The 23,952-nt window shown below is 47.4% G+C and overlaps 3 protein-coding genes across 4 annotated transcripts in view; 2 read left to right on the forward strand and 1 right to left on the reverse strand.

Moving 5' to 3' along the window:
- tpst1 (tyrosylprotein sulfotransferase 1) overlaps positions 1–9,053 on the forward strand; it is a 62,441-nt gene extending 53,388 nt beyond the window's left edge. The window contains exons 4-6 of one of the 2 annotated variants that reach the window (XM_033976908.2): positions 7,404–7,454; positions 7,779–7,853; positions 8,730–9,053. In XM_033976908.2, coding sequence (XP_033832799.1) covers positions 7,404–7,454; positions 7,779–7,814 — 87 coding nt within the window. In that variant the 3' untranslated portion in view covers positions 7,815–7,853; positions 8,730–9,053. The remainder of the gene's footprint in view (positions 1–7,403; positions 7,455–7,778; positions 7,854–8,729) is intronic. The other variant, XM_033976909.2, reaches the window with a different exon arrangement.
- A 3,207-nt stretch (positions 9,054–12,260) lies between these two features.
- On the forward strand, positions 12,261–22,414 carry LOC117380760 (BTB/POZ domain-containing adapter for CUL3-mediated RhoA degradation protein 2-like). The gene is made up of 8 exons (XM_033977598.2): positions 12,261–12,434; positions 14,404–14,629; positions 18,084–18,348; positions 19,121–19,290; positions 20,331–20,417; positions 20,904–20,956; positions 21,081–21,276; positions 21,692–22,414. The coding sequence occupies exons 2-8, from the start codon at positions 14,549–14,551 to the stop codon at positions 21,860–21,862; spliced, it is 1,023 nt and encodes a 340-aa protein (XP_033833489.1). The 5' UTR covers positions 12,261–12,434; positions 14,404–14,548; the 3' UTR covers positions 21,863–22,414.
- On the reverse strand, positions 15,607–17,334 carry LOC117380502 (kelch-like protein 10). The gene has a single exon (XM_033977319.1). It carries the CDS (start codon positions 17,332–17,334, stop codon positions 15,607–15,609), a length of 1,728 nt encoding a protein of 575 aa, XP_033833210.1.
- Positions 22,415–23,952: the final 1,538 nt, after the last annotated feature.

A 23,952-nucleotide genomic window follows, 5' to 3' on the forward strand; every position in this document is an offset into this window, starting at 1 on the left:
AGAAGATGTAGGTTCGCTCGGAGGAAGATGGTGTGTTAAATGAAAACCAGACTCAGATGTGCAAGTTGAGCTCAGCTGTGATTATTTACAGAAGTGCCATCGACAAAGACATTATGTACAATAATTTACAAGGTGTGTGATGTAAAACAAAAATAAAATGGGTCCAATGTATTTATAGAGTTGTTTAGGTCAGGGGCGCAAGCAGTATTGTTCATAAATCCACGTTGCTGTGAAAGAAGAGTTCATAGATCCACTTAGGCGCACAAAGAGTTCAGATCGTCAAGTTTGGTGAACCTGGGTTTCAGTCTGTGCAAAACTCGCAAAGTTCAAACAATCCACCAGCGGAGGTTGTTAGTGTGCGTGTGTGCAAGTGGGTGTGTGTGGGGAGTGGCTGCAGCGCCTCCTACCGCACCGGCGGACGGGCGCACTCAATATGTCCAGGCTCGGGGCCTTCTAGCTCGCCATCCAATACTGGAACCTGGCCTGTACAAAGCAGGACCAGCAATAAGTAATATCATTGACCATGTATTACAGTTAAGTTACAAAAGGTAATGCAATAAAACAATTTATCACAATACTTAGTCATAATGATCATAATCATCATAATCAAAATCCATGTACATGTATAAATATTTCTTCCATCACAGAGTACTCTTTGTCATATCATTAGCACAATAACTCAAAGTGCATTAAGTTTTCAATGGTAAACATCACTCAATTTCAGTGCTAACATTACGTGGACAATATCAATAAATCCTATGCAAATATATTAATGCATTTCAACCAGTACAGAATATAGCACTTTAAGAAATGATCGTCTAATACTTCGTAGGAACGAGTGCAGCTAGCGCCAGCACCAGCTGACAGGTCCGTAACTTAATTCAAAGGAGCGCTAGCGTTAGCATCGTAGCTCCAAACAAACAATAAGTCAGCACTCACCAGTTCCGCTTAATAGTCATTCTCAGCACATCGTCATACAGCAGGAGGCATCTAGAAAGGTTGATGGCGTAACAGGCACTTAGAGATCGGTTTAAACCAAGATGAGTGAATTTTACAGGACTAAATGCCTACCTGCAGCAGCTCAGACACTCCCGAGACCCACAACACTCGCGAGCCGTGGTGTGGCGCCCCATTTAAAGAGACAGTGCACCAAGGCCAAGGGGAGCGGAAAAACACCCGGGTTACACTTTGGTTTGGCCATACGCACATCCGAGGCCAAACAAGGATCCACCTTCCAACGTGCGTGGTACAGAGCTCCTGAAGTCATTCTGGGTTTGCCTTTGAACGAGGCTGTGGATATGTGGAACCTGGGAATCCTGGGAGCCTTTTTGATACTTAACTTTCACTTATTCCCTAACTTCACGGAATATGAAACGTTGAAAGTGATAGTGAAACTCTTCGGCGCACCATCCAGAGTCCTCGACCGAGGGCTTCACACACGAAAATACTTTAAGCGTATCGGCCAATCTTGGAGACTGAGGACTGACTCTCAAATGCTGAAAAAATACGGACACAAGTCGTGTAAGTACTACACCGAAGACTTCATGTCACTTCGCCATCTAACGGAGGTCGAGAAGAAGTTGTCAAGCCTGGAGGAGGACAGAGAGCTAGAAGCAGCCATATTGCTGCTTGGTAGGATGCTGGAAATTGATCCAGATAAAAGAATTACACCATCAGAAATCCTCCAACATCCGTTTATCTGTGCTAAATGGAAGCCACCTGAGAGCAGCACAACGGAACGATGCGTGGACGAGAAAAGTGACAATGAGTGCAACAAGCAGATGATCAAACACATTCTCCCTGAAGGTTACACGGTGACCGAAATGCTGGGGGTTGGAAAGTTTGGTCAGTTATACAAATGTAGGCAACTGGACACCGGAGAAATTGTGACGATCAACTTGCCATGTCCCAACAATAGGACTAAGCGGGAGGTTCAAGTGCTGCGGCAAATTGTAGCATATAAAATGGATGAAAAGAATATTGTCCGATTTATTGACACGTTGCAAACCAGCCGCGGGGAGGTTCTTGTGTTGGAGAAGCTGAACATGAGCTTGGTGGGGTACATGGAAAGACACTACCCTCTACCATTAAGCGACATCCAGGCCATTGTCCAACAGACGGCCACAGCTTTACAGGCTCTGAGGCCCAAAGGCGTAATTCACACTCGTGTTACGTTGGAAAGTATCTGGGTGTGTGGAAACGAGCCAATCAGGATCAAACTGGCTGATTTTGGCCCATGTTTGTGGACGAAGAAGGCACTACCAGGCATGAAGGTTCAACCGGTCAACTGCAGGGCTCCAGAAATAATCCTCGGACTCCCGTTCAACCAGGCCATAGACGTCTGGTCTCTGGGCAACATGCTAGTCAAGATGCTTATTGGGACTGATCTGTTTCCCAACCAAACAGAATTTCAGACTCTGAAACGTATGATCAAAGTTTTCGGTCAACCTCCTGACAATGTTCTCAATGAGGGAATTAATACCCGTGAGTTTTTCATACCAAATGGAGACGGTTGGGTGTTAATGACCACATCTCAGTTTGAAGAGAGTCGTGGCCTGTCTCCGGGTACCATCAAAAATTATTCTACGGACGACTTTGGATCTCTGGAAGAACTAATTGAGTGCCACAATTCTATGACCAAGTATTATCAAGACAATGAGCTGGTTAAATGCATTAACCTGGTGAAGGCCATGCTCAATATGGATGGGACTCAGAGGATCACTCCTGCTCAGATCCTAGAATATCATTTTACTTCTATGGAGAGAAGGATGGAACAACCTGTACAGAAGAAGCAGGTTGACTCCATCCAGAAAACATCCACGAAGGAACCTGTGGTCATCTTGGTGAAGCCGGCCACACCGGAAAACACTGTACCCTTCATTGATGATGACCAACTGAGAAAGAGTGTAGAGCATCTGGCGATCCCAATGGCAGAGAGAGAACCTAAAACAAAGGTGATCGTGGTCAGACCAGCTGGAAGTACACAGGCTGAGGAGGAAGAATCATCTGGAAGTACACAGGCTGTGGAGGAAGATTCATCTAGAAGTACGCAGGCTGTGGAGGAAAAATCATCTGGAAGTACGCAGGCTGTGGAGGAAGATGAGCAGCAGAGTGACAGTCTGCAGAGTAAGATGAAGGCGACCCCAGACATTGTGGAGAAGACAGAAACTCCAAATCAGAAAGAAAAGGTGTTTACACCGTGGCCCATCATCTTCGCATTTGAAAACCGAATTTCACAAGAGGAGGACAACGAGCAATGTCCCAGACCTAAAGAGAAAAAGAAACCAAGATGGAAGAACAGGGTGGCTCCGATGTCCACAGAACAGCCCACACCAGGTTCCACCGGCTCACCAAAGAAAAGGAAAAACTACTTCCAGCGGATCTTCTCCTGGTTGAAACGTGTCAACTGTTTCTCCTGTGCTACTGCGGAGTAGGAACTTTCTTCTCGACACAAGGGTGCAATTTGGGTGGGGGGGGAAGAGACCCGTCAATATGCACGCACATCTATCCCTCCAGCGCGTTAACAGACGTACTGGCGGGATGGGCACCAACCACGCTCACTCTGCTCCAGAGTTCAAGGGCGCAGGAGGAGGTCTCGGAGCGACTCCACCCAGACTCGTCATTTACTGTGGTCCAGAATTGGTTAGCACTGGCCCAAGCAGACCGCTCTCAAAGCAAATGCTCTTTTACATCGACCTAACGAGTGGTGATGTGAACATGACGTCATATTTCCATCCCACCAGCCCGTTAGCAGACGGACTGGGGGGATGGGCACCGACCCCAAGGCCAATGGCACCTTGAATATTAGCACCAGTTTACAGTGTAGAGACAGAGGCAGGAGGAGACTGTCGCTGATATTAAGGTGATCCAAACTGCCTCCTCAGACAAACATGTCAAACAGCAGCTCTGGTCCGACGCCACGTTCACACCGCGTTCACACCGTGTTCACGCCGCACTCAGCCCGCTCCAGAGTGCAGGTGGAGCCACCCCGAGACAGAGGGCCGCATCAGCAAAATGGCCGCCGTCAAGGGCCAGATGTGACTGTGCGGCGGGAGAAATGTCACTAAATGTAAATCAATGTCATGTAAAATAATTGATTTGTTTTGTTTTAATGAATGAAATAAAATATTGAAAAAATGAAATAAATGTAGTTACTTTTTAATTTGTTAAATAACGGTTTCTGTGATAAACTGACATTTTTAAAAGTGTGTGTCTGGTCGGGACACACCTGCTCACAAATACGGTCTTTTATTGGACAATTTGTTGTTTTTTTTCACACTTAACTCCGTGTTTGGTGTCAAAATGTCGACGTAGATTGTACCGACCGCGCCTCATAACACAAAAAACATACAAGTTTTTCTCCTCAAAGCACAAACTTCACCTTTCTTCCTCCAAACTTCCTTCCACGCCGACAATTTTCCTCTTGATGAACATTTTGTGATGATTATTTGCAAATATTTCTCAGTTCCACTTGTTGGGAAAACCTCATTAGTTTATTGTCAGTGCAAACATTAAAGCAGCACAGACTTAAAATAACCTACCCTAAAATAACAGTCATGCCTTTTCATTTATCTTTTCACGGGCCACATAAAATAACATGGCGGGCCGCATTTGGCCCCTGGGCCTTGAGTTTGACACATGTGATTTAAAGGAAACATGGTCTAAATGTGTTTTGTGTTACAGTTAATCCACCGTGAAAGTTCAAAACGCCTCAGTCTAATATTTTCTGACAGATTTACAAACCTCAGTTTTCATCTTTCTGTTCTGACCCGTGTGGACGGAGGTTCTGACCCGTGTGGACGGAGGTTCTGACCCGTGTGGAGACTGTTAGTGTCTTACTTCTGCTCTGGCTCCAGATGCAGATCGGCTCCGTGTTGACTCTGTGTTGACTCCGTGTTCGCTCCGTGTTCACTCCGTGTTCGCTCCGTGTTCGCTCCGTGTTCGCTCCGTGTTCACTCCGTGTTCGCTCCGTGTTCACTCTCCAGATTCTGACTTCAGCTTTTGAAAATAATCATTTCCTCAAAGTAAAAGTCCTGTTTCCTCGTCTCTGTGAAGAGGCTGTGGGTTAAACATAAACTGTTTTTAAAAATACGCTAACCTACACGCCACGCTACAAACAGGAAGTGATCACGTTCGCACTTCCTCCTCCATCGACTCTGGCTCCAGTTCACTTTCTATTGATAAACCGTGTCCTCTCTCTGTCTCTGCTGCTTCAGACTCATTTTGTTCTTAAATGTTCGTATTAACCCTCTACATGATCCTGGGTTTTTTTATTTCACTTTTGTGTCTGTAAATCGACTCTGTGCAGTTTGCATGTTCTCCCTGTGTCCTTGTGGCAGAGTGGTTAGCCCTGGAGGTTGTGGGTTAGACTCCTGATCTCACGCAGTCTTGTTTTTCGTACTAATCTAAACCATGTGTGAAGCTCCGTCTGAAACACAAGCGCTCAGACAGATGTGCAGTAGATCTCGACCCGTCGCTCAGAGGTTAAAGTGCCTGTACCAGATTTAAACCACGAGTCAGAAACATGTTTTAGCTCCGCCCACATAGCCCCCGCCCACTCTGTGCTCTCCGCAGCTGTGACATCGCACCACGACACAGAAACAACCGTGTGGGACAGTGTCAGGCAGCTGCTTCCTTATAGTTCTCACACGTGTCTATACTGTTTATGATGCTGTAAATCTTAAAAACGGAGGATCAGGCGCCTGGGACGGCATCAGGCGGCGGATTTCCCATGATCCTTTGTGACAAAGAGCCTGATTATGATGTTTCCTCGTCACAAAACAGACCTGGAGTTGTGTTTTGTTTCATTCACACATGTTTAACACACCAAACAAACCTTCAGATTTACGCGGAGTTCTTTTCTCAAACTGAAAATGCTCTGTTCCACCTTGTGATGTCATCATGTGGTGATACAGGAAGTGCTCCACTGTGTTTTTAAACTCCACACACCTTCATTTCTAGAATCATTTGGATCATTTCGGCGAATCTGGAGCTGCCACTTATCTCGACTGAATTTAAGGTAAAAAGGAGCTGTTCACTTGAAAATTACCACTTGATGACATCACAAGGTGGAACGGAGCGTTTTGAGCGTATACAAATATGCAGAAAAACTCGCCAAACCCAAGTCGATTTGTTGGTTTTAAAGTTACGAGTATCTTCTTGCGTATTTCTCTGTGACTTATTATGAAACGTGGGGAGTAACTGGACCTCGTGGTGAAAGTGTCTTGCCCGAGGACACACGGTCACTCTTCTGTTTATAGACGGGCCCCTCGGTGAGTTGAGGGTTGAACTCCTGAAGCTGCTGCTGTTGAACCATCTGGCCCAAAGCCCTGGAAGCTCCGTTTGATGAAGCACACATGGAAACACTCAGGCCAGGGTTTAGTCTGCTCCCTCCCAGGAGTTAGCCCGCCCCCTCCGCCGCGCCTCCACATTCTCCCGATGCCTGCGGTGGAGAAATGGAGCTGCTCCTTTTAATCTCGTAATAGCTTCTACATTGCATTTTAATTAGTGGTAAAGTGGAGTAGTGGTTAGACTCGTGCCTCGCAGCCAGAAGATTCTGGGTTGGATTCTGAGGTCAGGTCGTTTCTGTGAGGAGTTTGGACTTTGGTGAATAAGATGGGTCAGAGAGGGAGGAGAGGAAAAGGAGCAGAGGAGAGGAGAGGGGGAAAGGAGGAGAGAGGGAGAGGACCAGAGGATGCAGAGAGGATAGGAGTAGAGGAGCAGAGGAGAAGGAGAGGAGCAGAGGATGCAGAGGAGAGGAGAAGAAGAGCAGAGGAGAGAGGGAGAGGACCAGAGGATGCAGAGAGGAGGAGCAGAGGAGGAGCAGAGGAGATCTGGAGGTCGTCCTGAGTTGCTCCGTGTCTCACATGTTTCTGTGGTGACTCACTGGTTTCCCCTGATTCATCTGAGATGTGCTGATCAGACTCAACTATGAGAGAGAGGAGGAGGAGGAGGGAGAGAGGAGGAGGGAGAGAGGAGGAGGGAGAGAGGAGGAGGAGAGGGAGGAGGAGAGGAGGAGAAGAGAGAGGAGGAGAGGAGAGGGAGGAGGAGAGAAAGGAGGAGGAGAGGAGGAGAGAGAGAGGAGAGGAGGAGGGGGAGAGAGAGGAGGGGGAGAGGAGGAGGAGACGAGAGGAGGAGGGAAAAGGGAGGGAGTCAGAATTTCCAAGTGTAATCCCGAGAAGGAATTCTGGACCTGATGACGTCACTGAAATCTGAACTGAAACTAATCCAATAATGACACAGGCACACGGGGAGGGCATCTGACACACACGGGGAGGGCATCTGACACACACAGGGAGGGCATCTGACACACACAGGGAGGGCATCTGACACACAGGGACATGTTTTAGGCTTGTCTAAACTCTGGTAAACAGCACATTTAAACGTAGTGTTTTGTGTTTCAGGTTTTTAAAGGGGAATTTCAGCTCCCAGAATTCCTCAGAGAACAGTCCCAGGTACAGTCTCCCTCTGCCTGTCTCCAACATCACTCTCAGATTTGAGTTTCCAGTTTTTTCCTCATCAAATTCACCTGGTTTGTGTTCAGATTTTCGCTTCCTTTTTGCGCTTTTGTTTTTTTGTGTCTGTGGGTCGTAGCGTCCCTGGTCTGAAGCGCTCTGCCGCCCCCTGGTGCTCGCGGGCGGAGCCGTCACTTTTGCTTGCGCTGCATCCGTCCTGCTCTGACACTGAATCATGACACTGAGGCGTCGTTTTCACAGAGGAGGTGCTCCGAAAGTGAATTATAAATGTGTTTTCTTTTTGTTTTTCTGTTTTTTTTTTAGATCCAGAGGTCGGCAGAGAGGCCCAACCCCAGTTAGGACCCGAGCGATGACATCACAATGACATCATCACTAAAGGTAAAAGGAGCGTCTGGCGCTTTAAGACGTTTTACCTTTACCGTCGTACCCCACAAAGTCAGTTTTCGTCATAGACTTACATCAGTTTGTGAAGAAAAGCAGAAAACAAAAAGTTGGAAAATACAGGAAGTAGCGGCGCGTTACCCCGGATACTCGCTGGAATGTTCCGTAATGTTCCATGTCCTGGCGCGATACTGAGCATGTGCAGACTAAAGTCACACACGGGACTGTACGATGAAGCCATGAGTTAACACTATTAATACTTTGCAGCTGATGTTTTCAATATTCCCTCGGGGTGTGGCGCTAACTGGAGGCACTGCTCTGTCTGCAGCTCTGGGACTCGAGTTAGACTTTAATCTGAGCTTTATTTTAACACAGTCTGACCAGAAAGACCTGATTTATCTGAACTGCAACAGGTGATTCGTGCCGTTAAACAAGTCCCTCGAATAACATCACAGTCACAAGCTAGCATTAGCATTAGCATTAGCATTAGCCAGCATGTGTAAAATCAAACTCATAAACAGGACCATGAACACTCGGATTGATCGCAGGCTCCTGGAAATGTATTTTTTTTCTTGAGTTTTCAGACGATCTTAAAACTTCTGTAAACATCCAAATTTTATGTTGCCACGGAAACTGCCATAGACACACATGCAGAACGACCTCAGAGTGATGTCACTGCAAAGTATCAATATTCATTTCTGTGGCTGTTTATGTTGCTCTTGGGGCTCATTACCGCGATCACAACCGGGGTACCGCTCATAAGGAGGATACGGCTCATACCTGGGATACGGCTCATAACGGCTCATAATTCTTGCGGACTCCATGACAGAAACCCGTCGTATAAAACTTACACTTTCCTTCTTCTCTTTGCAGTGCATCTGGACCACCTGGACGTCTGCGGCGCGACCACACGACGACCTCCTCCTCCGCATCACATGACCCGACTCGACCAATCACGCGGCTGAACTCTGAATGTCCCATAGTCGTCCTGTTCTTTCGTTTCCATGGTGACGTGTCGGCGGGGGGGAGGGGGGGGGCGGGGTGATCTCTGGACCGACCTGGACTGTGACGTCGGTGTATTTATGAATGAACCACGCAATACTTCATGTTTATTTTTGTTTTTCATGCCTTTGTAAAGTGCTGAGTCATGGTACGAGTCACGTGAAGTATCGGCCGTGATAAACCTACGCTTTTGTACGGCTCTGTGTTTGGCTCTTTTTTTCACTCAAACGTAAAACACTAAAACTTCAAGGACCCGTTTAAGATTTAGAGTTCAGATTCCATAAAGTTGACCTCTCCGTGACCTCGGTTTCGACCTAAACAGACCGCACTTCCCGTTCTTTTCAGTGGCGAATAAATCCCGATAAAACGTATTTACTGTCAAAATAATCGCTAGCCCCGCGGAAAACAATACCACCAGAATGAAGATGGCGGCGCCCACGGAAACTTCCAGAATAAGGTGAATAAAGAAGCGACTTAAGTGACGTCACCCACGGCGTTCAGCTCCAGCTCCGACCTGTTGCTAACGCTAGCGGGAGTGACGTCGAGATCCGATTTGTCCGTTATTAATGTTCAGATCGAGCGAAACGAGCATTTTAAAACCAAAACGACAAGTCACGAGTCCGCAGATTTTACATGGAAAGTGAATCGGAGCCAGAGTCGAAGGGGGTGGAGTCGCGCCCGTGATCACTTCCTGTTTGGTTGACCCTGAGGTTGAGTACCGTTTTTAAACAGTAGGGGGCAGGATACACACAGCTCCAGTCATTTTTGCAGTTTGAACGTTCCACTACCACTGCAAACTTCTGTTACTACAAATACTTTTACTACTTCGAGAACTACAGTCGTCTTGAATGTGTATTTTTCACAGTGGAGCAGTTGCCCTCGAACCAGGGAGTCACCGGACCAAACCCACGAGAGGATCATTTGTGTGAAAACCAGCCTCATCACCTGCACTGGCACTTTTCTGACGGAGGGAATGTCCCACAGCGTAGCATTAATACTTTATCTTTTGCGTTTAGTTTATTACAGCTGTTTTTACGCCTCAAACGTTCCTTGAAAAGCACACACACACACACACACACACATCTCGCCTCTCCGCAGATCTGACTGGTAACTTGGCCTGAAGGCGTCAGCTGCTGGTCTCGGCGGAGATCGATACATTTAAAGTCATATTGTGGAGTATTTCAGGCGAAGCAATGACATCTCCACGGAGACATGCGGGGAAAAAAAAAAAAGTGACGTGGTGCAGCTTTAGCAAACCACGGTCGCCGTAATTGTCATGGTAACGGTAACACACTTCTGGGTTACAGCTGTGGGACTGAAAGTGTGAGCGGGCGAAAATACGTGTGTTTAAAAGCGAGCGGGCAGTAAAATGACACGGTTTTGAGGAGAAATGAAGACCGTTGCCGTAGCGATTAAGTATTTAAAATTCAAAATAGCTTTCCCCGGGCGCTCTTTGCGATCACACTGCGCCGGGCTGTGTGGGTCAGTGGTTCTTCGATGTAAAGCGCTGTATAAATGTGACAGTTTGACAGTTGCCATAGCGATTGACTATTTAAAAACTAAATATTACATCTGATTTATTTTAGTCTCATTTACATTTACGCTCCAAGTTGCTTTACAATTAAAATTCAGTCCAAAATTGAAAGCCGCAGCTGCCCCGGGACAGACTGATACAGCACTGCCGCCCTGTGCCATCAGCCGCTCTGACGCGGGGAAGTGTGTTGCTCGAGGACACAACACGAGTAAACGGTGATGATGGTCCGTGTAAGTGTAAAGAGGCTGCAATTAAAGCCATAATACGTAACATTTTAGCAAAAAAAGACAAATAAAAGCATGTGTTTTTCATTTTTGTTGATTTTATAGCATCAAACGACGTGGGTCCTGACTCTGAGACTCTACGCCGATGGAATGGTCTCCAGAAAGTTACACACTGTGTCTTTAAACGTCCATATTACACTGTTTTCTGATGTGTTTTAATGTCGTTTCCTCGTCACACACAGACCTGGAGTTGTGTTTTGTTTCATTCTCACATGTTTAACGCATAAACCTGCAGATTTAGACTGAGTTCTTCTCTCAAACTCAAAACACTCTGGTCCACCTTGTGATGTCATCATGTGGTGATACAGCAACAACAACAAACTTCATAAAGCGCTTTTCATACAAGAAAAATGTAACACAAAGAGCTTTACAGTGCATTAAAATCAGTCCCACCCACCAAACCCACACAACCACCCCACAGCCAAACAACCCAACCCCAACACATCAATAAACACAACCAGAGAACCCCCCACCCCAACACACACTCCCACCCCCACCCCAACACACACTCCCACCCCCACCCCAACGCACACTCCCACCCCCCACCCCAACACATGTGAAAATACCTTTGGTTTCATTTAAAATATGTTTAAGTGGAACAGGCTGGATAAAGATGAACCAGATGAGAGAGAACCACCAGAGGAACCATCTGCACCAGGAGCAGGGTCACCCACAGCCACAGGACACCAGCCCAGGGCCCAGAGATGAGATGAGGTCAAGACCAAACCTCCAGGGCCCACGAGCCACAGCCAACCACAGCTCCCGGTGCAGAGGGCTCCTCAGAGGAAACACTGGCAAATCTAAAATTATTAAAAATAATAAAATAAGTCAAAGCTAAACAAGTAAATAAAACATAAGTAAAACATAAACACACTAGCCAGCCTGAATAAATAGAGAAGTAAACTAAAGTGATAAATACTAATCAAAAGCTGTGCTAAAAAGATGGGCCTGCTTTTAAAAACCTGAATGTTCTCTGCGGCCCTGAGGTCCTCCAGACTGTTCCATAGACGGGGGCCATAAAACTGGAAAGAGGCCTCTCCGTGAGTGTGTGTCCTGACTTTGGGAATGACTAGGAGCCTGCTGCCGGAGGAGCGCAGGGGCCGCGAGGGTTCATAGGATAAAAGCAGCTCTGTAGGAGAGTCTTGGAATTGCCAATCTCGACTAAACCAAAGGTAAAAGGAGCTGTTCACTTTGAAAACTACCACTTGATGACATCACAAGGTGGAACGTTGCATTTTGAGCTTTGGAGATGTCACAGACTAATAATAAACGTGTGTGAATGAAACAAAACACAACTCCAGGTCTGTTTTTGAGGAGGGAACAGCATTATAAAAGTGCATTTTGTGTAATATGGGACTTTTAATGTAATAAATCCAAAAGTAAAATAAAATAAAATAAATAAATGTTGAAACACTGCAGACAAAAAACCTGGTCTGTATTAAAAATATAAAATGGAACAGATGCTAAAAATACAAAAAATATATAAAATAAACTAACTTAATAAACTTAAACACTACAGTCACGTGTGTTGTGCAGTGTGCGGTGCAGTTGCGTGTCCAGACCTGCAGGGGGCAGTACCGCCGCAGTGACGCTTGTGTCAAACTTCCGCCAGACGCAGGGACATTCCACTTTAGGGAAAGTTTTCACCATTTAAACTTTTATTTTACGGATTATACAAGAAGTTATTTCAGCAAGATCCATTTTGTCACAAACGAAAGAAAAGAAAAGAAAGAAAATATGGAGCCGGACACAGAAAAGGTGAGAAAAAAACACGACTGTCCCGAAACGAAACAGCTAACGAGCCAAAACATGAACAAAACATGAACAAACATGAGCAAACATGAACAAACATGAACAAAACACATTTAATTTAACTTTATATATGAGAAAAATACAGAAGTGACACCTCCACGCGGTTTACAGGGAGATAACAGACGAGGAAAAGTGTTTAAAATGATCAACTTCTCAGAATGTGTTAGATTGTGGCTAAAGTTTGGGCTCAGTGCATCTGATTTATGATCAGGAAAAACAAACACTTTAGTCCTGGTTTAGTCCTGGTTTAGACCTGGTTTAGTCCTCCTTTAGTCCCGGTTTAGTCCCGGTTTAGTCCCGGTTTAGTCCCGGTTTAGTCCCGGTTTAGTCCCGGTTTAGTCTTGGTGTAGTCCTGGTTTAGTCCTGGTTTAGTCCTCCTTTAGTCCTCCTTTAGTCCTCCTTTAGTCCTGGTTTAATAACAGCTTAGATTTAGTTTAGTTCCAGTTTAAACCTGCTTTAGTCCCAGTTTTGACCTAGTTTAGTCCAGGTTTAGTCCTACTTTTAGATCTGGTTCTCGTCTGAGGTCTTGGACCAGTTTACACCTGGTTTAGTTCTGGTTTAGTGCCAGTTTTGACCTAGTTTACATTTGGTTTAATCCCAGATTTCGACCGAAATGTTTCCACCAGGTTTGGTTTAGTCCTGGTTTAGTCCTGGTTTAGTCCGGGTTTAGTCCCGGTTTAGTCCCGGTTTAGTCCTGGTTTAGTCCCGCTTTAGTCTTGCTTTAGTCCCGCTTTAGTCCCGGTTTAGTCCCGGTTTAGTCCCGGTTTAGTCCTGCTTTAGTCCCGCTTTAGTCCCACTTTAGTCCCACTTTAGTCCCGGTTTAGTCCCGCTTTAGTCCCGGTTTAGTCCCGGTTTAGTCCCGCTTTAGTCCCGCTTTAGTCCCCCTTTAGTCCCCCTTTAGTCCCGCTTTAGTCCCGCTTTAGTCCCGCTTTAGTCCTGGTTTAGTCCTGGTTTAGTCCCGCTTTAGTCCCGCTTTAGTCCCGGTTTAGTCCCGCTTTAGTCCTGCTTTAGTCCCTGTTTAGTCCCTGTTTAGTCCCTGTTTAGTCCTGGTTTAGTCCTGGTTTAGTCCTGGTTTAGTCCTGGTTTAGTCCTGGTTTAGTCCCGCTTTAGTCCCGCTTTAGTCCTGGTTTAGTCCCGCTTTAGTCCTGGTTTAGTCCTGGTTTAGTCCCGGTTCAGTCCTGGTTTAGTCCTGCTTTAGTCCCGGTTTAGTCCCGCTTTAGTCCCTGTTTAGTCCTGGTTTAGTCCTTGTAAGTGCAGAGTGATTCTCTTGTGGACGTGAGCAGCACCAGATTTGAAGTTTTCCATAAAACTAAAATAAACTCAGTTTTTAAAAACAATTTAAATCATGCACAGTCCATCCAGCAGAGGGCGCTGTCACCCCTGATTTAAACACTGCAGGACAAGCAGAACTGAACCTAATGGTGTAACTGTGAATAAAACATTTATTACCATCTAAAATTGGTCGTAACACTTTGCAGATGATGTCATGCACACTCCCTGGGGATGTGACGCTAACATGAAGCACTGCTCTGTCTGACGCTCTGTTACTGACTTTAATCGGAGCTTTGTTTTAACACAATCTGACCATAAACACCTGACTCGGTCCCTCCAAATAACACTACAGTCACACGCTACCTAGCATTAGCACGCTACCTAGCATTAGCCGACAGTTTTTCAGTCAGCCGCTCTCACCTTTTTATGGAGTTTTTTTTCTTGTGAGACTGTGTTTACTAATGTGTGCACTTTGTCACCGTGGAAATCGCTCAACATTCCGCCATAGACATACATGAAATACTCCCCCGGCGTCATGTCACCGCAAAGTATCAATGGGTCTGAATAATTAGCGCAGATCTGAGGACGCGCAGAGGGGGGGATGTTTATAATCTTTTTTTTTGTTTTTTTCTTTCTCCATCAGGTCGTCTTGAGCCCAGTCTGATGCGCCCCGTCTCCATAGCGCCCCCTAGCTCCCGCCGCACCGACTCCGCCCCGTCACTGCTCCTGTCATCACGGCGGGGCGACTGCGCTCCGTGTGCCGGGTGGTCATCTACCTCCAGAGGGACATGTCCGGCCACAGCTGCCCCACCGAGAGCCACTGTCCCCGGGAGGAGAGCCACGGCCGGCCCCCCGCTCCGGAGCCCCAGGTACGGCCCCGAGAAACGCGTCGACCAGCGCCATTCTTCATCGGACACGACGCGATTAAAGCCGTTAAAAGCAGGAGATGAGATTTATCGGCTTGTCTCCACGGAAACCCAACGTCACATCACGACTTTCGCTTGCATGTTCCGCAGTACGGCATTTCTTGTACTCCGTCGCTGGCGTTTTGAAAATACCTTAAAAAAGTGCGCGTTCTCCCTGATCTGACCTGTAACTCGGAAGGGGTGTGGCTGATTGTGCTCTGAAGAGGGAGCGACTCAGCGAAGGGAGTGAAGGGATCGGCGACTCTAATTGCAATACGGTGCTTTAATTAAAACTGCAAGCGGAGATGAAGGGCCCTTGTTAACCCTGGCTTGACATGTCATTCAATATTTCTGGTGTCACGTTGGAACGAAATGCTTCCTCTGTTTTCACCTACCCACTAGCCCCGCCCACTGCTCTGTATTTTTAAAGATCGAGGTCACACCGCAGCTTAAACTGGAATGTCGTGACTTCTTCTGATGTTGTTATTAACGCAGTGTAGGGTTAGCGTGTAAAGCTACGTCCTGCTAGCTCTGTCACGATAAAACATTCTGAAGTTTTATGTATCGCTGACGTGAACACAAACGATAATATTGAAAGACAAAAGAGCAGATTTAAACCACAAAAACTATCCTAAATCTACAATATTGTTAAAAGATAACTTATTCGTTCAGACTTTTACGGCTTAAATCTGATCCTCTAGACAAAAAATAACCAAAAATTTCCCAGTAGCGCAAAGAAACTGTTCACACGAGAAATATTAACCCCAAAAACTATAGCTCCATGTTTCATAAACTAAACGATAAGTGGATCTAACAAGTTTCGCCGTAGCTTTGAACAAGAAGTAAAGGAACCTGTTTCTGTTCTGTAAGATTGTGGTTTACAGTGACAGTTTAAAACTTCCAACAACAGAACTGAACCCATTTCCAGTTAATAGACGGTTTTATTTGAAGGAGTGAAGCTCCGCGCGTCTTGAGGAGTAGGGGCGTGCGGCGTAGTCGGCCATGTTGGGAAGGTCATACACCGCGGAGCAGCTGAGGGCGGAGCGAGCGGCCCCCATGCGCCTCACCTCAGTCCACGCCCTGGTTTTCGCGTCAAAACACTCCACCCAGTGAATGGTGGAGTGGCCGCCATACCCGCCCACGACGTACAGCCGCCCGTCCACGACCTCGATGCCGAAGTTGCTGCGCCCCCTCAGCATGGCGGGTAGGGGGCGCCACGTGTTGGTGCTGGGGTTATAGGCCTCCGCGCTGTTTAAACGGTTTGTCCCAGAAAAACCACCGACGGCGTAGATTTCGTTGCCGTAGACGACGACGCCGAGCCCGCTGCGCCTGATGGACATCTGTGGGATCATGGTCCACTGGTCGGTCAGCGGGTCGTAGCGCTCGGCCGTGTCCAGACAGTGCTCGCCATTAAAGCCTCCACACATGTAGATCTTTCCGTTATACGCCGAGCTGCTGGCGTCGCTCCTCGCCTCGTTCATCGGCGAAACCCTCGTCCACTGGTTGGTCTCTGGAGAGTACCGTTCGACCGTCCTCAGCCTCACATGTCCTTGGCACCCCCCCATGGCGTAGATGAACCCGTCCAGCCAAGACACGCTAACGTAGCACCTCCGCGAATGCATGGGCGCCACTTCTTGCCACGTGCGATTGGCGAGGTCGTACTTGTGGACAGTGCTGAACTGATAAACGCCGTCGAACCCTCCGATCTGGTACACGCATCCGTTAAGGAACACTGTACCGTGATAGGCTCGTGGTGCGCCGTTATTGTTGGCCACGCCCACCCAGCGATCGGTGCGGTTGTTATACACTTCGATGCTGTTGGTCGGTCCGTTTCTCCCCCAGCCGCCGATGGCCACGAGGAACGAACGGGGCAGCCTAGGACGGGCCAGACGGGCGGGGAACAGGGAAGAATTCAACCTCGTAGCTCGGGCGTCCAACATCAGCCGTATGGTCTCCATCAACATGGCCTTACAGCGGCGGTTGTTCTGGAGCACGCTGTTGCTACGAGCGCAGTTAGTTAAGTAGTCGGGGCGGAGCAGAGCCAGACGGACTTTCGGGAGGAGGTCGACCATGTGCTTATCCCTTTCCTGAGGAGCGTGTGCGACCCATCTGAGGACCGCCTCAAACACCACGGTCTCCTCCTCCACGTTCAGCTCATCTTCATCGATGATCGAATGGAGCTCTTCCGCAGAGAGAAGGAGGAATTCTTCAGAGCTGGTCACCACCTCTTGGAAATGCTTCAGGATGTAAACGAAAACCTGCTTGTTCAGCTGGGGGTAGTAGTACATGTTTGTGAGGCGCCAGACTCCGACGCAGTTACCGGGGGAGAGGTGCTCCTTCATGACCCGACAGCAGACTCGGGTAATCCCACTCACATCGAAGTGGTCAGCGGAGGTAAAGAGCTCCAGGAGGTTCTCCTCTGTGATGTGGACCAGCCCGGTGTAGCAGTAGTCCAGGATGACCTTCATGATGTCAGCTGACACGTTTGAGATGTGAAAAACCCGGCGGTCGGGGCTGGACCAGTGGGTGAAGAGAGCTTTAAAGTACGAGCTGCAGTGGCACAGAACGAGCTTGTGAACCGGGAATCGAACGCCGGAAACGTCGAGCAAAGCGTCGCACAACTTCTCCTCCCGCCTCATCTCCTGGAACACGCCGGTCAAAGCGCTCATGGTCGGGTTTGTGTTTGAGGAAAAAGTGATGCTGGAGACGCATTTACACGAGGATTCTGTATCATAATCAAGGAACTGGACATCGAAAACAAACAAAAACAAACAAAAACAGGAGCAACAGCTGATGGTTTTGATTTGAAATGTTTAAACTGTCATTCCAGGCTCTGGTTCATTCACAAAGTCTAGACCTGTCATGACAATCACTATATCAACTTATATTTACTTTTTCTTTGCACTACTGGGATTTTTTTGGTTATGTTTTGACTATATGATAGGACAGGGAGGGCATCTGACACACAGGGACATTTCAGAGCATGTTTATAGAGGTCTGTACTACAGGATTAGCAGCTTTTATAATTGGCAGTATATCAAGTCGTTTGCAGAAGACAAATATGTGAATTATTTGCAGTGTTTGCAGTTTGGTAAGTTCCACCTTTCAATCTGCCGCCGTGTTTGGACTGTGATGTTTGGCTCCTGAAAGAACCTGGGCCCCCTAAGACCCCGGGGCCCCGGACAACGGACCCCTTTGTCCTCCCCTTCGACTCCCCTGTGGATGAGTCTTTTTTTTTATTGCACATTCAGGTGATATAAGGGCGATTATCTCTGTTGGCGATGATCACGATTATGTAAAACGTCCCACGAATCATCATTTATGTCTCAGTTCAGACGAGTGTCGGACCAGTAAAAAAACACACATTCATTTTTATATTTTACAAATAAACAAATCCCTAAATCCCTCCCATCTTTAGGTCCAGGTGTCTCCGGACAGCGCTGCAGAGAACACCCTCCACACACCACCGGGCGGCGCTGTTTGCGGTGCACAGAGTCGACCTGCGTGCGGGGCCGTTTGCAGTACACGCAGACAGACTCCAGGTGGCGCAGCGGGGGGGCAGTACGTGCGTCTGAACGTAGGGGGCGCTCTCTTCCTCTGCCCGCTCAGAGTTTTGACGCGACGCGAGTCTCGGCTCAGAGACATGTTCAGAGGAAAGACTGAAGTCATGATCGACAGAGAAGGTACACACTTAAATTTATTTTATTTATGTATTTTTTTAAATCTAATTATATATATATATATATATATATATATATATATTTTTTTTATTTTTTTTATTTATCACATCAAATTTGGGACTAAACCAGCACTTTATGCATCCAGACCATCCTAATCACTCACCATGATGAGTTTATGAACAGTTTTCACAATTTGTCATGGTAAAGCTAACAACAACTAGCATACGTATAGACTGTATATGTTCGTGTTTTGGCAATTTTTGTTCAAACAAGGTCAGTTTGGTCACTGAAATTTCAGGTCCCATGTGACATCACACAGAACTGTCCTGATTAAAACACACAAACACCTGGCTGTGGGGACGGAGGTTGAAGTGTGGACACCCGTTCGACCAATCACAGTGTTCCTTATACCTCCAGACCCCGCCCCTCCTGCCCCCCCCACTCTCCCCTTAAGTCCTGAAGATGGTTTTGTGTTTTGACCATTTTCACATTTGAATAAATATTTCTCCAAAGACGATCATGTTCATTGGTCTAGTCCTGGTCCAGTCCTGGTCCAGTCCTGGTCCAGTCCTGGTCCAGTCCTGGTCTAGTCCTGGCCTAGTCCTGGTCCAGTTCCGGTCCAGTCCCGGTCTTGTCCCGGTCTTGTCCCGGTCTAGTCCCGGTCTAGTCCCGGTCTAGTCCCGGTCTAGCCCCGGTCTAGCCCCGGTCTAGCCCCGGTCTAGTCCCGGCCTAGTCCCGGTCTAGTCCCGGTCTAGTCCTGGTCTTGTCTCTTCAGGTTGGGTTCTTATCGACCGCAGTGGGAGACACTTTGGGTCCATCTTGAACTTCCTGAGGGACGGGTCCCTGGTCCTGCCCAAGTCCAGAGTCCAGGTCCAGGAGATCCTCAACGAGGCCAAGTACTACGGACTCCAGGGGCTAGTACTGCACTGTCAAAGTACTCTGCAGGTGAGAAGTACTGCACTGTCAAAGTACTCTGCAGGTGAGAAGTACTGCACTGTCAAAGTACTCTGCAGGTGAGAAGTACTGCACTAAACAAGACACAGGTCAGATCTGTGGAGAGGCGAATCCACTCACTATCGACATCTTTTAGCAGTAAAAATACATTTAAGGAGGATACATTTAATGCCATACTGTGGAACATTTCAGGCAAAGCAGTAACAAGCATGGACCATCTGTAAAGTTACACAGTGCAGCTTTAACCATGACCCAGATCCATTAGTTTTGCATTTGGTAAACAGCTGATGTCATCATCGTGGGGAGGTGGGGCTAACTGGAGGCACTTGTCTGTCTGAGAAGTTTTTTGATTTTCCTTTTGCCAGTGTTTTCTTTACACATTGGCAACTGTCAAATGTTTATTGCCAAGATGTTTGTACATTTTCGTATATGACTCAAAAACTGTTAATGCTAATGCTAGCTAGCGTGTGACTGTAATGTTATTTGAGGGACTTGTTTAACAGCACAAATCACCTGTTGTAGTTCAGATAAGTCAGTGTTTTTCAACCACTGTGCCGCGGCACACAAGTGTGCCGTGAGATATTGTCTGGTGTGCCGTAGGAAATTATCCAATTACACCTAACTGGGCTAAAAAATATCAGGTTTCACACTGAGTGAGTAGAAATATTTTTATTTTATTATAAAATGCTTTTTTTGTGTGTTTATTTGATTCCTGCTCAAAATAATCTGATGAGAATTACTTTATATTGTAAATATAGGATGCAGAGTTTCATTTTTTAACATTTTCTGCTTATGGTGTGCCTCGTGATTTTTTCAATGAAAAAAATGTGCCGTGGCTCAAAAAAGGTTGAAATACACTGAGATAAGTCACTTCTTTAAGGTCAGATTGTGTTAAAACAAAGCTCAGATTAAAGTTTAACTTGCGGAACACAGCTGCAGACAGAACAGTGCCCACAGTTAGCATCACACCCCCAGGGAACGGTGATGAGAACAGTAAGAAACACTGATGTTCTTGTTGATGTTTTGAGCAGAAGGGGAGCCAGGAGCTGCCTCTGTGTGTGATTCCTGTGGTCACCTCCAGGAAAGAGGAGGATTCTGTCATCAGGGCCTCCACAAAGGTAAGTCCACATGACCTTTGACCTCACCTGACCTCACCTGACCCCACCTGACCTCACCTAAACCCCACCTGACCTCACCTAAACCCCACCTGACCTCACCTGACCCCACCTGACCTCACCTGACCTCCTCTGACTTTATTTTAAAAGCGCCTATGTCCAGGTTTCTCATGTGACTAAAACAGTTAAGATCGTTACACCGAGTTTGGACATTTTTTAGGTTTCAAATTTTACTTCCTCGTTGGAAACCATGACATCACGCGAGGGGTAACTGTTACCTAGCAACCGTGTGGTACACTGGGATAAAACTCCTTGAATGTTCAGTATTTGACAAATATCTGAGAGAGAGTGAAACCTGAACATTAAACTAATCCAAGAACAGGGAGGGCATCTGACACACACAGGGAGGGCATCTGACACACACAGGGAGGGCATCTGACACACAGACACATGTACACCATTTTAAACTCTTACTTCTGTTGTTTTCAGCCTGTGGTGAAGTTGGTGTACAACCGAAGCAACAATAAGTACTCCTACACGAGGTAAGACCAGTCCTGGTTCAGTCCTGGTCCAGTCCTGGTCCAGTCCTGGTCCAGTCCTGGTCCAGTCTTGGTCCAGTCCTGGTCCAGTCCTGGTCCAGTCCCGTCTCAGTCCCGTCTCTCTCAGTTCCTCAGATGATAACCTCTTGAAGAACATCGAGTTGTTCGAGCGTTTGTCTCTGAAGTTCAGCTCCAGAGTCCAGTTCATCAAAAACGTGATCGGAGACGAGATCTGCTGCTGGTCCTTCTACGGACAGGGACGCAAGCTGAACGAGGTCTGCTGCACCTCCATCGTCTACTCCACCGAGAAGAAGCACACCAAGGTAAGGCTCAAACGCAGGAGGGCGGGTCTAATGCAGAGGGAGACGCATGAGGGCGGGTCAGACGCAGAGGGAGACGCATGAGGGCGGGTCAGACGCAGAGGGAGACGCATGAGGGCGGGTCAGACGCAGAGGGAGACGCATGAGGGCGGGTCAGACGCAGAGGGAGACGCATGAGGGCGGGTCAGACGCAGAGGGAGACGCATGAGGGCGGGTCAGACGCAAAGGGAGACACATGATGTCAGACGCAGAAGGAGACGCGCGAGGGCGGGTCAGACGCAGAGGGCGACGCGCGAGGGCGGGTCAGACGCAGAGGGCGACGCGCGGGGGCGGGTCAGACGCAGAGGGAGACACATGAGGGCGGGTCAAATGCAGAGGACATACTGCAGTGATGTGATGTTTAAACTCGTGTTTCCAGGTGGAGTTTCCTGAAGCTCGTATTTATGAGGAGACTCTGAACACGCTGTTATACGAGACCGTGCCGCTGCCCGACCACACGCTGCTCGAGGCCACGAGGAGGCGCTACAACCCCTGCGGCTCCCACAGTGAAGAGGAGGAGGGGCCCGGGCCTGGACTAGCCCTGCTGTAGTCCTGGTTCAGTCCCGGTCTAGAGCGCCCTCATGTGGAACGCTCTTCACACTACAGCTGATCATGGACACACTTCATTTTTCTACATGAACTGACACAGAGACTTTATATATTTATCTGAGAATCACATCTTCAATCATCGTTTTTATAATTCACCATGTGATAGACGAGCCGCCGTTTCACATCCAATCAGAATCATTACAATATTTACTACAAATACCACGTTTTGCTTTGATTTCCTTTTGAAATATATTTGAGCTACAGTTCCGTGGGTCGTCTCTGAGGAGGAGGGAGCAGGTGGTTTTAAGGTGGATTTAGGAACAAATGAAATGACAAACTCTGACGACGGAGGTGGAGGACGGGTTTGGAATGACTGGAGTCGGTGGAGGTGGCGGCGGTGGCGGCGGTGGCGGCGGCGGCGGCGGCTGCGGTGGCGGCTTCTGCTCGTTCTCTGTGTCCATGGATCTGTGTGACTGAACTGATAAAGAGCCAGAAGAATTCACACAGGTTCAGTTTAAACACAACTATTTGAAGTTAAAATGGAGGAGAACATCGTCTCTGTCAAATAAAAAAGTATCTTTGAGTCCTCAGAGGGCGGAACATTACGGAACATTATCACAGAGACCGAGAGGAACGCCGCCTCAAAACTCCACCGCTCCAAAATACAGAAGAAGAAGAGACTCATTTGGACAAGAATCAACAGAGAAAAACACTGCTGGAGGAACAAAGTACTTAAGTAAAAGTAAAAGTATCACATGAAAAAATCTACTTAAGTAAAAGTATTAAAGTGCCTGTTTAAAAATGTACTTAAAGAGTAAAAAGTAAAAGTATTTCCTGCAGATTTAGAGTTTTATAAAGCCTCAAATGTGGTGATTTTGATAAAGATTTGAGCTGAATTTTGTTCAGCAGAAACGACTTTATTTGTCTATTTTTGAACCACAAGACACAAAACCCGGTCACTGATAGAACAGACCAGAGAAAAAAACATCTGTGGGTTTGAGTTTTGAGAGTTTTCTGATTTTTAAATGCCAGAAAATGAGACGTGGAGCCGCGTTTGACCATGTGTGAGTTACAGATTAACTAAAGACGTTAATCTTCACTCCTTCAGCAAACACCAAAAGACTGTTATCAGAGGGACGGGAGGGCATCTGACACGTACAGAGACACGGGAGGGCATCTGACACACACAGAGACACGGGAGGGCATCTGACACACGCACAGAGACACGGGAGGGCATCTGACACACGCACAGAGACGCGGGAGGGCATCTGACACATACAGAGAGGGACGGGAGGGCATCTGACACATACAGAGAGGGACGGGAGGCATCTGACACATACAGAGAGGGACGGGAGGGCATCTGACACACATACAGAGACACGGGAGGGCATCTGACACACACAGAGACACGGGAGGGCATCTGACACACAGTCTGTTGCTTGTTGTAGTAGCAGCTTTGGTCCACACGAGGGCGCACTCATCACACTGTGTAACCGAGGTGACGTCATGCGTTGGGTTTATAACGGGATGACGTCACATTTGGACGCACAAGTGATGAGTTTTGTGAATAAGGAGGAGGGGAGGGCATCTGACACACACAGGGAGGGCATCTGACACACAGGGAGGGCATCTGACACACACAGGGAGGGCATCTGACACACACAGGACTAAACATTTGTCTGTTTGGATCAGTTAAAGGGAAAAAAGTTTACAATGTCATCAGCACCTCTCTCTCCTCCTTTCTCACTTCTCTTTCCTTTCTCTCTCTTTACTTCCTCTCCCTTTTCATCTCCACGCCTCTCTCTTTTCCTCTCTCCCTCTCTCCTTCCCCTCTGTCCTCTATCCCTCTGTTTTCCTTTCTCTTTCCTCTCTCTTTACTTCCTCTCTCTCTCTTTTCCTCTCTCCCTCTCTCCTTCCCCTCTGTCCTCTATCCCTCTGTTTTCCTTTCTCTTTCCTCTCTCTCTTTACTTCCTCTCTCTTTTTTCCTCTCTCCCTCTCTCCTTCCCCTCTGTCCTCTATCCCTCTGTTTTCCTTTCTCTTTCCTCTCTCTCTTTACTTCCTCTCTCTTTTTTTCCTCTCTCCCTCTCTCCT

This window comes from Periophthalmus magnuspinnatus, chromosome 13, assembly GCF_009829125.3.
Source record: "Periophthalmus magnuspinnatus isolate fPerMag1 chromosome 13, fPerMag1.2.pri, whole genome shotgun sequence".
Classification (NCBI taxonomy): Eukaryota; Metazoa; Chordata; class Actinopteri; order Gobiiformes; family Gobiidae; genus Periophthalmus; species Periophthalmus magnuspinnatus.